Source organism: Hippocampus comes, unplaced genomic scaffold (assembly GCF_001891065.2).
Source record: "Hippocampus comes isolate QL1 unplaced genomic scaffold, H_comes_QL1_v1.1 scaffold106, whole genome shotgun sequence".
NCBI lineage: Eukaryota > Metazoa > Chordata > Actinopteri > Syngnathiformes > Syngnathidae > Hippocampus > Hippocampus comes.
The window spans coordinates 796,939-814,600 of NW_017842055.1; the positions used below are offsets into that span (position 1 = coordinate 796,939).

At 47.0% G+C, this 17,662-nt stretch overlaps 2 protein-coding genes and 1 long non-coding RNA gene across 4 annotated transcripts in view; 2 read left to right on the forward strand and 1 right to left on the reverse strand.

Annotated features, from left to right (window-relative positions):
- Positions 1-1,917, forward strand: part of LOC109510316 (uncharacterized) — a 2,696-nt gene extending 779 nt beyond the window's left edge. The window contains exon 2 of the long non-coding RNA XR_002167104.1: positions 1,762-1,917. This is a non-coding gene — a long non-coding RNA (uncharacterized LOC109510316). The remainder of the gene's footprint in view (positions 1-1,761) is intronic.
- A 616-nt stretch (positions 1,918-2,533) lies between these two features.
- On the forward strand, positions 2,534-5,620 carry blcap (bladder cancer associated protein). Of its 2 annotated transcripts, none has more exons than XM_019860556.1 (3): positions 2,534-2,689; positions 4,203-4,549; positions 5,314-5,620. In XM_019860556.1, exons 2-3 carry the CDS (start codon positions 4,337-4,339, stop codon positions 5,362-5,364), a joined length of 264 nt encoding a protein of 87 aa, XP_019716115.1. In that variant the 5' UTR covers positions 2,534-2,689; positions 4,203-4,336; the 3' UTR covers positions 5,365-5,620. The 2 variants fall into 2 exon arrangements, with proteins under 2 accessions (XP_019716115.1, XP_019716116.1); XM_019860557.1 differs by lacking the exon at positions 2,534-2,689 and adding an exon at positions 2,696-2,930.
- Positions 5,621-6,230: 610 nt separating this feature from the next.
- Positions 6,231-17,662, reverse strand: part of ripor3 (RIPOR family member 3) — a 13,498-nt gene continuing 2,066 nt past the window's right edge. Inside the window, 24 exon segments of the mRNA XM_019860555.1 lie at positions 6,231-6,420; positions 6,498-6,588; positions 6,723-6,806; positions 6,878-7,080; positions 7,154-7,321; positions 7,588-7,770; positions 7,943-8,072; positions 8,137-8,256; positions 8,258-8,443; positions 8,660-8,896; positions 9,037-9,139; positions 9,852-10,025; positions 10,362-10,513; positions 10,861-10,987; positions 11,066-11,211; positions 11,487-11,612; positions 11,856-11,899; positions 11,979-12,042; positions 12,336-12,485; positions 12,690-12,743; positions 12,816-12,839; positions 12,975-13,053; positions 13,830-13,985; positions 14,830-14,928. Coding sequence (XP_019716114.1) covers positions 6,320-6,420; positions 6,498-6,588; positions 6,723-6,806; positions 6,878-7,080; positions 7,154-7,321; positions 7,588-7,770; positions 7,943-8,072; positions 8,137-8,256; positions 8,258-8,443; positions 8,660-8,896; positions 9,037-9,139; positions 9,852-10,025; positions 10,362-10,513; positions 10,861-10,987; positions 11,066-11,211; positions 11,487-11,612; positions 11,856-11,899; positions 11,979-12,042; positions 12,336-12,485; positions 12,690-12,743; positions 12,816-12,839; positions 12,975-13,053; positions 13,830-13,985; positions 14,830-14,927 — 3,000 coding nt within the window. The 5' untranslated portion in view covers position 14,928 and the 3' untranslated portion in view covers positions 6,231-6,319.

Here is a 17,662-nt window from a genome sequence, read left to right on the forward strand (position 1 = left end):
CTGTCACTCATTCAAAGTGATGGATTGCGTTTGTATGAACTGAATTGCATCATGACTCACTCCTTTGTTAGTCGGTAACGTGTCAAATAAAGTTTTGCGACTCTAAACATTGGGAACCATTGACTTTCTCTTACAATGTGAAGTCATGTGCGCGTATCTTGATGTTAAAGGAAAAACACTTCTGTCAATGGACAACAAATTAATTAGACAATTAACTCGGCAAATAAGACTGAAAACTCGGCACATCAGCCGTTCGGATGATGACACTGAGTGACAGAGCTGTCCTTTTCCTCCAACGCCCGGCTCGTGATGACGTACGTAATTCTCACGCATGCAATTGCGCAGCTGCAGCCCACGACGACACGCGGGCGTCTGCGCGTGCTCCTTCTTGAAGCAATGACACCAGCCTCAGTCCACTCCTCGTCAAGCTCCCTCGTGTTTCTTCCAACGCTCTCAAGACTCGTCCTTGTCACCCGTGGACCTTTTCCGTCCACACTTTCCATTGAGCGCTAAGTGAGCAAGCATTCAGCTTCTGCAATTTTTTTGGATGGAAATAAAATAGTGGTGAAGAACGAGAAGTTTCGGGCTTCGATGTCATCCAATCAACGTTGCAGTATACGGTATAAGATTGGTTTGCTGCGGATTCAGGTCATCTGACCAGTGATGATATAGTCCTAAGAAAAGGTTGTAGTCAGGGGTCAGCAACCGGCGGCTCCGGAGCCGCATGTGGCTCTTTCAGCCTTACTTTGCAGCTCTGTTGTCGCTTCGGAATGTCAAAAAGTGTTTGCGGCTCCCAGTGTTATCTTTTCCGCGGAAACCGGGTCGAAATGGCTCTGAAAGATTGCCGACCCCTGATTCTAGACCCAAGAGAAGTTGGTTTTCTCAAGAGAGCTTTGTCATCCTAGTGCAGAATCAGAAGGTTGTAGTCCAGGCAGAAGGTAGTCATCTCCAGAAAATGTTAAGAGTCCACAAAAAGGTACTCGCCCCAAGAGAAGCTTGTAGGTTCTAGTCCAGGGCAAATGTTTTAATCCCCAAAAATATTTCTAGTCCCAAGAGGAGGTTCCTAACCTGTCTATTCTGCCCGACAACAAGCACCGTTTCATTGGTCCTCTAGGTGTTTGTCAATCAAGCAGTAGCGGAGGAGGAGGAAGAAGAAGAAGAGGACACACACCTTTGATGGAAGAGGATGACAACGAGGATGGAGTGTCTGTGCCTTGAGGGAGGTCGCCAAAGTGGAGTCAGCCACCCACATCACCGCCAGGGCTTGAGAGCCATGCTATCTTTTCACCACGGCGAAACATTTCGACTGAAGTAGCTCATCGCTGCTCTCATTTCCACGGGTAGGACATTCCAGCATGCCGGAGCCCAAAAAGAGCATGCTCGGGAACCTGCAGACTTGGTCGCTAAATGACCCACGTGTTGCGAATGTGGCTTTCGGGATGGAAGATATGGCACCACGAAGTCAGCAAGAAACAAAATCTTTACATGGCATCTCAAGTGCGCCGGGAGCCAATGCAAGTTCTACGTTGCTATGCTTGGCAATCTAAACTCCAAAGCAGAAGATACAAGCTGTGTTTTGCGCTGCTAGCGGGCCTATTTTCATACTTATCATCAGAAAAAGAATCGCGCTTCATTGTTGTAGCGAGAGCATCACAGTAATCAACAAATGTATCCAGTGTAGAAATAACTATCTATTCCCTATGGCCGCCTGCTTGGCAATGTTTTGCATTTGTTAACAATGCTGATGCTAGCGCAAGTCAGGTCGCATTCCCGTCAACAAGTTGTTGCCCTTGTTTGTGCACTGTCACTCATTCAAAGTGATGGATTGCGTTTGTATGAACTGAATTGCATCATGACTCACTCCTTTGTTCATCTGTAACGTGTCAAATAAAGTTTTGCGACTCTAAACATTGGAAACCATTGACTTTCTCTTACAATGTGAAGTCATGTGCGCGTATCTTGATGTTAAAGGAAAAACACTTCTGTCAATGGACAACAAATGAGAAAATTAACTCGGCAAATAAGACTAAAAACTCGGCACATCAGCTGTTAGGATGATGACGCTGAGTGACAGAGCTGTCCTTTTCCTCCAACGCCCGGCTCGTGATGACGTACGTAATTCTCACGCATGCAATTGCGCAGCTGCAGCCCACGACGACACGCGGGCGTCTGCGCGTGCTCCTTCTTGAAGCAATGACACCAGCCTCAGTCCACTCCTCGTCAAGCTCCCTCGTGTTTCTTCCAACGCTCTCAAGACTCGTCCTTGTCACTCGTGGACCTTTTCCGTCCACACTTTCCATTGAGCGCTAAGTGAGTAAGCATCCAGCTTCTGCAATTTTTTTGGATGGCAGTACGAGAAGTTTCGGGCTTCGATGTCATACAATCAACGTTGCAGTATACAGTATAAGATTGGTTTGCTGCGGATTCAGGTCATCTGACCAGTGGAGGGCAGCAATGCACTAGACGTGCCAAGTCTGCCAAAAAAAGAGAACGAAGAAGAGAAACGCAACGGTCCTGGTGACGGTTCAGGCACATCCTCGGACACCTCTGCCAGCTGGCTGCCGGGGTCCTCGTAGCTGCTTAGCCGAGTTGCTAAGCGGATAGCAAACACGTACGCAGTAGCTCAGCGAAACGGAACAAACTCTTTTCGTGGACTCTTCAGGGCCAGAATGATGCCAAAAGCCGTCAGGTTTGTCCGCTCGTCGGTCTCCTCGAGTGCTACGAAAGCGATCGTTCATCCACATTTGGGTCGTTTTGCCTTATTTGTGCGGGGCCAGTGCCGCCGAATTGAAAGCTAAGCAGACCGGGAGGGAGCGTTACCGGCCTCCGCGACGTGACCTTGCTCGTACACCAAATTGCGACTCGGCATATCGATTCGCGCGGATGTCGTGTTTTTAAATGACGTCAACTGCGTTAGGAGCGACAACACGGTAGGAACGCAGACGCCGCTAACGCCGCTAGCACGCTCCGTTTGCAACTCGAACGTGGACGACGCGAGCTCAGTGGCGTCGCGCGGCGTTTTCCAAAACGCGTGAAAAGCTCGGCAATGTTTACAATTTTGGCCGCGTTTGCGCCTCGCCGAAGTGTTCAAGCGTTGCATAACTTCCTCTTACAAGTGTTTGCCCCTTTCAAAGTTGACGCGTTGATGGTGCCCAGCGTCGGCAACTGGAAAGTCCCAACTTTTTCTTTTGGGTATTCTTCAAATGATCGTTCTTGTGGTTCTTATTGCCGCCGCTGTTTTCGTTCGTATTATTGCGTCGTATATCCGGACAATTGGCGTCGTTCGTGGAAGCTTTTGAGCCAAGCAGGAGGGCGTGTTGGTCACTTGGTTAGGTACATTTCAAGAAGCCGAAGCAACACTTTTGTCCAGACATCTCACGTCATCTGTGTGGTTATGTTTTGTAGTTCAAAGAACGCGGTCTCGAAATCTTACATCATCTAATATGCGCTTATTCGTATCACAAACACATGTAATGTCTTTATTGCTATGTCACATTGAAGGCAAATCCTTTGGTGCTAAAGACAAATGAAGCAAACATTGACATCAAAGACGTCCCGAACACTTTCACTTGCAGTCTTTTAAACATTCATTCTGACAACTTGACAAAATTCTGATGTGGTCTAAACACAAGTCAGTAAGTCCGAAGAAACGATAACAGCAACAACAAATCTGTGGCTTTATCACTTCAACTTTTCTTGTTTCGTGAAACGATCACCCGTGCGCATGTCGAGAATGACTCAGCTTTTCAAGACACACAGGCGGCAAGAACAAACCAAACGTCCGCCGGTTTCTCCATTTTCAAGGACCACCAAAAGTTTGCTGTAGTCGCTACGCTGGGATGGACCGCGGCGGGGCGGACACGTCCGGGGGCCGCTGTAGTCCCGGATGCCCGCCTGAACGGGCGGGAGGGTAATCAGAAATAATGATGCATTCATTTGATAATCGATGTGTTGTCGTTTTAATTGATTTGATTTTTGATTTGACTTTTTATTAGGTCTCCTAATTGTTGCGCTTCTATCGTATTTATTTTTACTGTGCCGTTGATTTGGATTTCCTGTTTGTGGAAGCTTTGAGCCAAGCAGGAAGTTGATTCGCTGCAACCACGCCGGCACGCCGAGCGGGCGACGCCGCTCGCTCGGCGTGCCGGCGTGTCTTTGTCAGGCGAGCGAAATGCCTTTTGAATGATGTTTTGCTCGTGCAGGGATGAGCTGACCTCGGCCACGTTTGTCGTCGTGTTGCGCTTCCTGGCGAGCCTCCGCTGAGAACGGCGCAGCGCCCGCCCGCCCCGCCCCGCCCACCGCTGCTCTCCCGCCTCCACCGAGTACGGCATCAAGCATGTATTGTCTGCAGTGGCTGCTGCCGGTGCTGCTGATCCCCAAGCCGCTCAACCCGGCGCTGTGGTTCAACCACTCCATGTTCATGGGCTTCTACCTGCTCAGCTTCCTGCTGGAGAGGAAGCCGTGCACCATCTGTGCCTTGGTCTTCCTCGCCGCCCTCTTCCTCATCTGCTACAGCTGCTGGGGAAACTGCTTCCTCTATCACTGCCAGGTAGACGCATGGCACAAGAGCGGTCCCCATATTTAACGTTGACAAGCCAAACGTTCTAACCCAATCGTCATTTTACTCCCGATTTATTTGTTGGCTTTCCGATATTTAAGTTCGGTGTTCCTCAACTCTGTTTCCATGGAGCACCGTGAAAGTAGCAGCAAAAAGCTCTACTTTTGTTTAAAGGAAGCTCCTCAATTCACCTCAACAGGGTTCCTTGGCTTCAAGATGCCACAAGATGGCGGCTAAGCACGACCTTTGCCTAAATGAAGCTCTCCAACTCACTTAAGGCTAGTTCCTTTGGCACCAAGACGCCACCAGATGGAAGCAAAAAACTGCTTTTGTGTGAATGAAGCACCTCAACTCACTTGAACATCAATTTGCACCAAAATGTCTCTTGATGGTGGAAATGATCGACTTCGGTCCAAATGAAGGTCCTTAAAATTCACTTTTTTTAAAACCCCAAGCGACCACGAGATGGTGGCAAACCATCCCTTTTATCTAGATAAAGCTTCTCAACTCATGTCAACGCAGTTCCTTCGCGCCAAAATGGTTAAAGATGGCAGCAAAGCACTACTTTTATTGCTTTGGCCTGAGCACAAACATTTTTTAAGCAAATTAACAGAGGATGAAAAAAATACATGTCAAACCATGAGTATTGTGGTCTTTTGAAGTACATGAGTGGAAATGACTTTGGGCGGTGGTGTGTCAAATGGATGCCAACGGCGACTTCAAACGGTTGATTTGATTTGACATCTCCGTTCCAGGACGCGGCCCTGCCACACGCAGCCCACGACCCGGCCATCGTGGGCACCTAGAGGCCCGCCGCCGCCATGCTGGATACAATAACCAACTTTGTTGGAAAGACTTGATGAAAGACTTGAAAAACGGAAAAAGTGGCGGACATTTTGTTTGTTCTTGCCGCGTGTGTGTGTGTGTGTGTTTACTCAGAATCTGACACACCGGACAATCAACGTTGCCGACCACTCCTTTTCCTCTGACTTCACACACGCAACCGCACACATGAATCCATGGTCTTTGATATGATTCAGTATTTTCAGCACATGCAAAAGACACAACACACACACACGTATCCACAAACTCACACATTTAAGTTGGATGGCAACTTTTTAAAAAAAATTGAATTCTTGTGTTGCGTCACAAAGTTGTTTTTGGTTTTTAAGTGGAATAAAATATTTTTTTCCCCTCGTAGAGTATTGTGTACTTGAACAAAAAAAAAAAAACGTTACTGTTTCATATTTTTCACCGACGGTGCCAAAACGAAATTTAGAAACAGCTTTGAGAAGTCAGTTTTCCAAAATGAAGCCCTTAATTGAATAGAATGACTGGATATAATGTAACACCTTTGAAAATAAACGTATCTTTTAATCTCTTAAAACACTTTTTTTTTAAATTACTGTCATTTTAAATGTATTCGTCTTCTGTTTTTGGATTTTTAAAATTTTCAATTGTTGATTGTCCATATTCCTTTTAATATTGTGCCAATTTAGGTTTCATTTTTAGCTTCCCCGTACAAAAAAAAATTTTTTTTGGTCAAACATTTTAAAACTTCAAAATCTGAACACTTTAAACTTGTTTTATTTTTTGAAATGTACAAGAATGGATTTTAAAAATAATGTGAATATTTAAAAAAAAAACGTGTTAATGTACTTTGACAGTTGTGCTGCGTTTAGCTGATTTTATTATTTAAATATGTATCAAAAGTTAACACCGTGCGTTGGCCATGAACATGAAAGAAAACATCAGTTGCCCTTATAGGAACGTGATCTCAGTCTCCAAATTCTGAAAAAAGTCCTCCTGCATCTCCAAGTCAAGCTGCTCCATCCTCTGGAAGGCCGCATGGCCTTTTTTACCTGACCAAAAATCAAGAAAAATGAAAGAAATGAACATGCTGGGAATGAAAGCCATCAGCCAATCAGGCAGAAACTACCAAAAGAGAGGACCGCTTCCTTGGCGGCATTTCGAACGCCTTCATCGGGACACCTGCGAAGTTCAACCATGTGCTCCACACTCTCTGTGGCCTGGAAATACACGCACACAAATACATCAGCCCAACGACACGCGTGCACACACAACACGCGAATGAGTGTGTGGGAGCAAGAGGCAGACAGAAGCAATCAAAGTCCGACGTAATGATGCGACGCCCTTCGCTCACCGCCAAGCATTTGAGCGCCAAACAAGAGTTCCGCTGAATGACGACGTCGGTGCTCCTCAAACTCTCCGTGTAGTAAACAAGTGCCTGCACACACACACACACACCCACTTTGAGTGTTAACCTAGCCACATGCTAGCACAGGAGGTGTACCGTACCCTGCCTCGGAAGGCGGTGCAGACAGAAGCCCGTTTCAGGCAGCGGGCGGCAGCCTGGCACACTTTGCGGTCGGCATCGGTCAGGAGCGCCGCCATCGCCTGCAGCGTGCAACCCAGTGGAAGAAGGCGGGCCACGCCCCGCGACGTCATCCTGGTCAGCGCGCCCCGACGCTTGGGACCCTTCACGGCCGACAGGAAGTACTCTACGACGGCATAAGACCGTGTGAGTTTACGGGGGAGGGCGGCGCGGGTGAGAGCCGGCCGGGCCTGACGCACCTTCCTTGGATAGGCGGGCGACGTGTTCGCCCAGCGTCAGGATATTGCATCGTCTCAGGTAAATCGACAGCTGGAACAGGCTCACTCTGTCTGCAGAGCACGGAGGCTGAGGAGGCCATAGCGCCGCCCTGCAGGCCGCCTGCACCTGCTGCAGCAGTGTGCGGAACACTGAACAGACATCAAAAACACACTTTTTTTGGTATTGTTTTTTAAAATGTCTTCATATTTTGAATGTTAAGATATATACGTCAAAAACCTACGTTTCTTACATGCATCACAGAAAGATATTTCTCATTTATGTGCATCTAAGACACACGTACTGATGAACACGTTGGCTTCTGCACATCAAATGTTTCTGCACGTCAGAACACAGTCTCGTACACGCATCCAAGACTCGCATTGACTTCACTTCACACGTAAGCTTTTGTTCTTACCTCTTTCGGGGAGCCCAGGCTGCTTGGCTTTGACTTTGGCTTTAATTTTGTGCGAGTAATGTTTCCTGAGTGCGTTGACAAAGTTGTCCGAGTGGCAGCAGAATGGAGAAGAGCAAGCGACGTCTCGCACGCAGTCGGCCCAGAATTGCAAAACCTCCCTGCTCCTCTGATTCTCTGGAAGCACTGCAACACAACAGGGGGACAAACTGTCACCTCTCAATGACCGACCGGACAAATCAAATCCAACCAACCAACCAACCAGTCAATAACCAAGCAAGGAAGCTCTGCAAGCAAGCAATCAAAAGCCATCAGTTTGTCAGTCAGGCGTGCAGGTTAGTTAGTGAGTTGCACTCACAGTCTTCAGTGGAGATGTTGTCCTTGTCCTCCAGCAGTAAGCAGCCGATTCTGTTCAGGACGTCCGCTTGTTGAGAAATATCCTCAAGCAGATCTTCACGGGTCAAACTGAAGTTGATCCTCTGCAGCGTCTGAGGAGTACCACAAGAACATCAGACGAAAAGCCAGAGAAGCTGTGCAAGAAAGCCTTCGTACCTCCAGTAGGATGCAGCATGTGTCCAGGTGTGTCTCCAGAGCCTGGTCTAGACCCCAGTGGCCACAAGTCAGCGGGGAGACTGGCGGCTGATCCTCGCAAACCCGTTGGTCCTCGGCGCTCCTCGGACAAGACATATACAGTATATAGATAGAGAGATAGATAGATAGATAGATAGATATTTATACACACTCACCCGCCGAAACAGGAAGTGTCATCATCATGTGACAGGAAGTCAAAGCTGCAGAGAACCTCCTCCACGGCCAAGGTGTCATCCGATGTCGATGGTCTCATCAGGGACAGGTCGTTCTGAGGGAGTTCAAAACAACACATGCACAGTGGTTGACTTCTTTGTTGCTTTTGTGCGATGATGATGATGATGATGTCAAGTGAAGAGCTGCATTTAGGCGGAAGCAGTCCTTTGTTGCCATCCAGTGGCGTCAATCAGTGACAATTTTTTGATCTGAGCAAGTTTCAATGGTTTGAGGTGCCGCGCTTCCTGTCCACCGCATGCATCTCACTCACCCTCAGGATGGTGTTGAGGTGTTCTATCTGCTGCTTCAGGACCCTCAGTGGGCTCTCACAGTTCTGCGGCGTCCGCAAGTTTCTCTCGAGCCCGGCCAGCAGCCCCCCCAGGCGCAGCGCTTGCGCCCGCCTCTCTCCAGCGCCGGGCTCCTCCCCCCCGTGCCTGGGCCCCTCCACCTTGGCAGCTGTAGAGGGGAGCAAGGCGGCGGGGGATTCCAGGGCGGGGTCCGGTACGTCCTGCCATTGAAGGAGCGTGGAAGTCAAAAGTCTTGTTTCCATTGCTTGACAAGGAATATTCTGAAGAGACGTGGGGACCGCTTGGAATTATGGCCAAAAGCAAACGAGATGATAATCAAGCAAAGAGGAGCTTGACAAACTTTGCGCTCCTGGCTGACGCCATTTGGTGGACCATCCTCGCCCTCCGTGGAACCTCCTGTTGGGTTGTCTTGCTTGTCTTTGAGGATGTCAGGGGTGCTGGACCTAATATTGACAAACGATTCTTGTCATTATTATTATTACTTCCAAGGTGAAGTCTTCACATTCACTCCTTGCCTTGTTTGACTACCTAAAGTTTTCAACTAACATCAGGTCTTGTCACTCATATCAAAGCGACATTATTTGTTCTTTATCAAGCCTTCCACTTTGAAGCTGGCCTACCGTAGCAGTGATCGTACATTCTATAGCCAGCAGAGGGCGCTTTCACCTCTTCCTCTTATCCATCCATCCAACCATCCAATTTGCTAATCCTCACAAAGGTCGCGGGCGTGCTGGAGCCTATCCCAGCCGACTTCGGGCAGTAGGCGGGGGACACCCTGAACCGGTTGCCAGCCAATCGCAGGGCACGCACAGACAAACAAACATCCCTGCTCACAATCACACTTGGGGACAATTTGGAGTGTTCCATGCATGTTTATGGAACGTGGGAGGAAACCGGAGCACCCGGAGAAAACCCACGCAGGCATGGGGAGAACAGGCAAACTCTACACAGGAAGGCCGCAGCGGGAATGGAACCCCGCACCTCTGCACTGTAAGGCCGACTTGCTAAGCGGTCGACCGCTGTTCCGCCTCTTCCTCTTATTTTCAAATCAAATATTTCTATTGAGGGTACAGTCGATGTACTTTATCGTATTCAAATTTCAATGCCTATTTGAAACCAATCAAACGATGAGGCGTCAAACGTTGACGTTGTCACCTGTGAAGATCCACGAGAGAAGAAGGAGAAGCAAACATTCCTCCCCAGGCCTCCCCCTTCTCCTCTTCCTCCTCTTCCCGACCCATCTGACTCCTCCTCCCGCTGGTCACTCTTTCCTCTCCGTCCTCGCCCATGGAAAGTTGAGTGTGACTTCCTGCCACGCTGCTGCAGAGGCTGGATGAATGGAAGGATCGATGAAATGATGGATGAACAGAAGGAAGGATCAATGGTTGGATGGATCAAATGGTAAATTGACAGAAGAAATCGATGGAGGGATGACGGATGTTTGAAGATTGGCAAGGTGAAAGGATCGTTGAATAATACAATGGAAAAACAGATGGATGAAAGCATGGATGAATGGCTGGAAGGAGACGAGGATTGGCGGTTTCAAGGATGATTGGATTCATAACATTGAAGTATAGATGAATGACAGAATAAAGACGGGTGGATGGAAGGATGGAGGCATCGACGCTTGGACGTATGGTTTGGTGCGGTGTGATTTTCGTGTACCTGGGTGGTGTCTTGGCCTGTGAGAGGCTGGATGTGATGGACGAGTGTGACAGATAGCTCATTAAAGACACACCCCTGGCCCGCCCACTTTTCCTCATCCGGAGTGGGACTGAAGCTCCTCCTCCTCCGTCCTGCAACTCCTGAACCATCGACTACAAGACGACAATCAAAATTTTGGTATGTCTACAAGATATTTTTATATTCACATCCTCATTAGCAACCTAGCTCCTTAGCTCCCTCGCGAGCGACTTCTCAATCTCGCTCTCTGCTTTGCTCTCCACAGTCTGCCTACCTAACTACCTACCAAACAAGCTTTCTGCCTAGCTACGTAAAATGTACCAACCTACCTACCTAATCCCTACCTTCTTATCTTCCGAGCTACCCACCTTCGTGACGGCCAATTTGTTAATCCTTCTAGCTAGCTGCTGACGTAACCAATGTCCCAACATCCCTAGCTAGCCAACTAGCTAGCTATCAGGTCAGTGTGCCACACACTCACCAGGAAGTACTTCTCTGAGAAGGAAGGTGTGCTGGGTGCAGTCCAACTTTGCACTGAAGTCTTCCTGCTCCACCCTGACGGCCGGCTGCTCGACAAAAGTCCAACCTTGTCACCACTGTCCAACGGACTACGCACACAAAATCATGAAATGTGATTTGTCGTTTTGTTGCTTTGGTGGTGGTGGTGGTGTGTGTGTCTTGCTTACTTCCACGTAACCTCCAGCTGTAGCTTGATGGTCCCTAGTTGGGTAATGTCCACCAGCATGAGTTGGGGAGTAGCCACAAAGAAGTGCGCGCTGGCACAGGTCACCGTGCCCACCAGCTGCCAGCCCAGACCCTTGGCCTCTGAAACCTGAGTCGGGGGCAGGGGGACCTGACTTCAGCATCCAAAACTGGCCTTCTAAAATTTGGGGGCCAGAAATGTTTCCAAGAACCCCTTTCTAATCCTAACACCGGGTAAACATTCCGACCATGTGTACGACAATGTTTTCGGCAACAATTGTTCAAAGGCTTCACACTGTTTGTTGTAACTCCAGTAAAAGTTGACTGTCTAGCAAAAAAAAAAAAACCCAAAAAACAATAAGCTTGGTTTTATGTAGTACACACCCTCCACCAAACGGGCCTCACCTTGATCTCAAAGTTGTGCTTGATGTGCGGTAGGAAGAGCATCTCCTCCTCATCCCAGGACTGGACATCGTCGCTTTCGATACGGCCGCGAATCCTCCAGCGCTGATGGCCCAGCTGTAGCACAACCTGAACCAACAAGGCACGAGAGGTTTGGAAGCGGGTACAGTATGTAGATAGGTAAGACACAAGGGAAGAAGCACTTGAAGTAGGCAGGTCGGCGGTAAATGAGTAGGTGGGCAAGAAGGAAGGTAAGAAAGTTGGGAAGTCGGCACAGTCGATAAGGAAGTGAGAAGTAATTTCGGTAAGAAGCTGGAGAAGTATTGAACTCGGTTGGTAGGTTACAATATGCGGTTGGCTGGAGATGCTCACCTCATACTGGTCTCCGGGACATAGCCGGGCGAAGCCAATGAGACCTACGAGTGGAAAAGGCGTTAAAAGTATCCAAACTAGCATCTGTGGTCAAACGCTCCAATCCGCCTCTTCCATTTCTACCTTTCATCTTGACGTGAAGTTCTCCCAGGAGGACCTCGAGCTCTCCCTCCATGGCTGACATGTCCTGCAGAGAGAACACAAGTCGCGTTGGCCTGGGACTTGGAGCGACGACGACAGCGCTGCTGCCTAATAAACACCAGGAATTGTCTTTCTGGTCGAATATCCTTCCAAAGAAGAAGAGTGATCGCACAAAGCACAAGGTGTTCTGACGGACGAAAAGCTACTGTATCATCTTTGTGCTAAACCTTCTGATCAAAAACATACAATTGCGTGCTGGGAGACTTTTAAAAAGAGTTGTCTTTTAAGTTTAAGAGAGGAGAGATTGGAACGAAAGAGCAGCTTGCGAGTGGTAACAACCTGGACGCTGTGCCTGTGGTTGCGTCCGAGTTCCAGGAGGCTCTCTCTGGACTCCCTGGTGGAGGGCGCCAGGGAGAAGGCTCTCTTCATGTTGACGGCTCCCTGGCAGAGACGCCACTGGACGCAGTAGTTCTCGTAGAGCTCGTCCACCTGCGGTTATGATTGGTCAGTTGCAATCATCTCACGAGGTAGCAGGTGTAGTCGATGGTAGAAGAGCGGTTTTGGGGCTGATTACACCGCACTTTAGCTTATTTTATTCAGTGAGAAATGATCCCAAACTTTTATTTATACGCATTCTTTCCGCCTCACTCATCCAGGTCATTTCATTTTCGTCTTCCCAACTCTAGCGTTTACCTTGCTGATTTGGAATTCCAGCTTTCGGATAAGCCTCTCCTGAACACGAATCTCCTATAGGACCGAAGAAGAATGAAAAGTGATTTTTGGTTTATTCTGAGAGGCATGAGGCTCAGAGTTGCTCACCTTGTCAAGGTCGTACTGAAAGCCCTGCAAGGACGGAAAAGGCCAAGCATTAAATTACATTTAGTCATCAAGTGTCCTAAGTGCCTTACGTCTCTTTACCTGAATGCCTCTGCTCAATCATGTACACTGATTCTATCCAAAAGTTTGTTTGCAGCTCACCAGTCTGGAGTTCCTTTTGGTTTCTCGCTGCTGTGAAGACAGAAAGTCCATCTCAGTCTGGTGGCGCTGCACATGATCCCTGCACACACACACACACACACACACACACACACACACACACACACACACACACACACACACACACACACACACATCACTTTTTAGATCTCCAACCTCAGTTTTTAGACCTCAGATTTCAGACATTCAATCTCAGATACTACATTTGAGTCCTGCACCATCAATCCTTAGATCTGTTTCCAGATCTCTGACTTTAGGCAACAGACCTCAGACTTCAGACTCACGCCAGAGATTTGAGATGTCAGACCACAGACCAGACATCAATCCTCAGAACTCACATTTAAGACCCTGAATCAGTTTTCACACCCCTGATCTTGGACTTCAAACATCAGAGATTAGACTCCAGACCACAGATTCCAAAACTGGATTTCACACTCCAGATCTCAGACATTAAAACACAGGCATCAAAACTTGGATGACAGACCTCCTCAGATTTGAGGTATTACAGACTCCAGACCTCTGTTGTTATCCAACACTTCAGACCTCACACTTTAGACAACAGAGCTTCGAACATAAACGTTTCAGCGCTTAAAACTTACATGTTCACATTTAACATCCCAAATCTGTTTACGGACCTCTGATCTCACGCTTCAAAACTCAGAAGTTCCATTTCAGACCTCAAATACCAATCTTCAGATCCCAGACCTCACGATCGACTGACATTCGAAAACAGACCTCAGACCACAAACTTGAGACCTCAGGCTTTAGAAAACAGAGCATAGACATCAGATTTCTGCCACGTGTCCAGAAAATGGGACGTGACCAGGAGTGACCCACCTGAGGCCTTTGCGTAGCGCCTGGAAAACGCGGTCCACATCCTCTGGCTGCAGGGACAAGACAGATCCGAATCCTCTTCTGGAAGACAGCGGAGCTCGTGGAGTTTTTCTTTCAGACACAGCGTTGGAGCGCAACGAGTTACGAGCCGAGGAAGGCCTGAAAAGACCAGGCAAGGGTAAAGTAAAGATACACTGTGCCACTGTGCTGAAGGAAAACTGCAGATACTTGTGTAAAAAAGACGTTGGTCAAAGTAGAAGTACTTATTCAATTCTAGTAAGGTTAAAAAAAAAGAAATAAATACAGACTCCTGAAAATTACAAAGTTAAAAAGTGACCTTTTTTTCCACTCTGAATTTTATTACGCATTTCCACCACGCGCTAACTAGCATTGGCTAGTTCCCATAGCTTTGCGAACTTTGTGACCCACAAAAACGCTTAATTATCTCATTCATTACTTGTATGTCATTTGTCTGTATAGACATAGAATTTTTTTGTACGGCAGGACGTTGCGGTTTTAAGCTGACACAAGACAGCACATTTGCCCGAAATTGTTCCCGGAGCCAACAGCAACAAACAAGTTGAGGCCACGCATGGGGAATACTGTATCCTCCTTCTCTGAATCTGTAGCCATCGTTGTCAATGGTCCTTCATTCTCGTTCCTCCATATTGCTGCAATCCTTGTTTTTTTTTCTCCACCTGATAAGACTCTAAGATCTTAATCAAGACCAAGATTTCAACCATAGCTGACATTCTCTGTCTCTGTTAGTTTTTTTTTTTTTTTTAATGTCGTGTTATCATCCAAAGAGGTTGAAAAAAAAATTAACAAATAAGGTGCAGAAAGTAGAGATATTTATTTTCAAATGTTAGGGAGCCAGTCAGTAAAAAAGCTGTCGGAAAAAAATAAATATTCAAGTAAAATTCAATATAAATACAGTAACCAAGTGTTTGTACTTTTATTTTATTTTTTTTGTTAGCCCGGTACAAATGATGCTAACACTCACCGCCGTCGGCCCGTCACAGAGCCGAACCCCGTGAAGGAGCGACTACGATGAACTGGGTTTCCATCCGAAGGCGAGTCAAATCGCAGCTTGACCGACATCCTGAAAGCAGGAAAAGTGGTTGTCAGGAGTCCTGTTTCCTGTTTCCCGATCCATTCACGCACGTCAGCTCACTGATGACAAAGACCACAAGGCTGACCCCAAAACCGCACAAACCGCAGCCTCAGCCGCCAATGAGAGCAAACACTGGCCTTCCCAAAGATAATACCGTGCTACATTGGCTTACGAGTGCCCAAAACTTACCAATTTTTCCTGTTATGAGCTGTTGCCCGATTGTTTTTTTTTTTACTTTGAATTCCACACAAGCGATCACAGAAAGGGACGGACCGCAGTCACCAAAATTATTTCAGTTCTTTACTCAACGAGATAAACGGTCAAAACACATGAATACAAAATGAGAGCACTTCAAAGGCCACGCCACTTAAAGTCACACAAAAAGTTGAGTCCTTTATGCTTTCTTTTATGATGTATTATGTGTTTTGTTTTTTTTTTTAACTGCACAGTGCTAATTTTATTACTTAAAAACAATGGAAAACTGGGTGGCTTCAGGAGGCTGGAAAGGATTATTGGGCAGGTCAGGTTTTGGTTGCTCTGCTCACAACTCAGTGAAAAAGAGCAATGCGTCGAAGATGTCGGCAGTTGTTGGGTTAAAAGTGTGGATAAAAGACAAGAGACAATTATTTTGACATTGGTCACTCTGGCTTGAATGGTAACGGACCACACCCAGAATCACAAGCGGATGACTTCAGATCTGAGACCCTAAACTTCAGGTCAAAGACCTCGAACTTCAGACCTTCGATCTCAGACAGCCGATTTCATCTGCAGACTTCAGAACCCGCAACTCAGACTTCAGGCCTGAGACCTCAGTTTTCATACTTCAGAGCTAAGGCGTTCTTCCTTAGGCTTCAGAGCTCAGAGTTCTCCCCAAAGATTTTCGAACTTCATTCCGAATATCTGAGACTTCAGACTTCAGAGATCTGACCACAGATTTTGGACTTCACTCCAGATTGCAATCCTGAGATCACAGACTACGGACCCAACACTTCAGGCTTCATACTTCAGACTACGGATGTTATACTTCACATCTCAGATATCCCATCTCAGCCCTCAAATATTCTACCCGAGACTTCATCCCCAAAACGTTAAACTTCCTACATCGGACCGAAGATTTTCTACTTGCCACTTGAGAAGTCAGTTTTCAGATCTCAGATCACAGCCTCCAAACGTCAGACTTCAGGGTCCAACCTTTGACTTCCGACCTCATACTTGAGACTACAGCTGTTCGACTTCAGACATCCTGTCTCAGATTTCAGACCTCAGATATCCGATCTCATACCTCACTTATCAGACCTCCAAATATCATCCCTCTGAGTTCAGACCTCAGGTCTCCGAAGCGTACATATTTTGGCTTCTTTGATCATCTTCTTCTTCTTTTATTTGCGACTGTCCACTTTTCTGCGGTCAAACCACCATTTCCCCATTCAGAGAACAATAAAGTCCGAGCCTATCTTGTTTCAATGCTCGTACCACTTGATTCCGTCTCTCTCACACATGCAGACTGAGTCATCTTCGACAGCGAAGGCCGCGTTTCCTCCTTTTGTTGTCTTGCCCTGGACTTCCCTCTTATTTCCACTCGAAAGTGAGGACGAGCGCCGAAACAACACAACAAAACGTAGGAAAACAGCAACGCAAAACCCGGAGATGTTAGTTGAAACACATCTTGAGGATTTATCTTTCTTCTACTTCTTCTTCTTTCGGGATCTGCGCCAAGTCAAACAAGATCGACTCGCTGCAGAGAGTTCAGAGGTTAGGAATGACTCATGCTCCCCAGGGAGGGCAACTATGCCACACACACACGCACACACACATGCAGACGGGATGTTGGACAAGGCATAGCAAAGTGACTTGGTAGCATTGACAGTTGTCTCTTCTACAGTACGTGGACACAATTAATCGATCACTTCTCTTAATCGATCAATAATCAATCGATGAATTAGAGAGGTTTAGAAGGGCTCTTATATCCACAAAAAAATGGACAAACATTCCAAACACAGGCACACTCTATCATCTCTTCGAAAGTCTCCTGCAAGCAATTATTTGCCCAAAAAAAAAAAAAATGGTAACGTTGACCACAAAAGTGCAATAGCTGTGCAAATTTAAAAAAATAATTCATCACAAAAAGGTCCACTTTACAATATAAAAGCGATGATATTGTCACAGAGTCATGTTAAGTCAGGCAAAGCTCTCGTTTCACTCCAAAATTCTAAAATGAAATAGAAAATAGAGATATTTAACATGACCAACATCACAAATGGTCAACATTCCCCAGATGCATGCCAGCGTCTTGTAGAAAGTCTTACGACAAAGCAATTCTATGCCGCAAAACGGGTAGGGTTATGTCTGATTGTTAAGGAAATGTTTTTATTGGGGCGTTAAGGCGACATGTTGCCATTAAAAGAATACGTTTGTGCTGAGACGGGGCAACATGTATGCTATTGACTAAAGGACAATATTTTGCCATGAAAAAACCCTGCATTTGATCACAAAAGGCGACATAATCCCGCAAATATGGCGATGTTTGTAGCGGCGTGCATTACATGCTGCTGCATGCGCCCGCCGTTATCTTAGCTTAGCTATCTGTGGCCAACAGATGAGCGACGCCTGCTGAGAGCTGCAACACACACACACACACACACACACACACACACACACACACACACACACACACACACACACACACACACACACACACACACACGCACACACTCAGCACTCT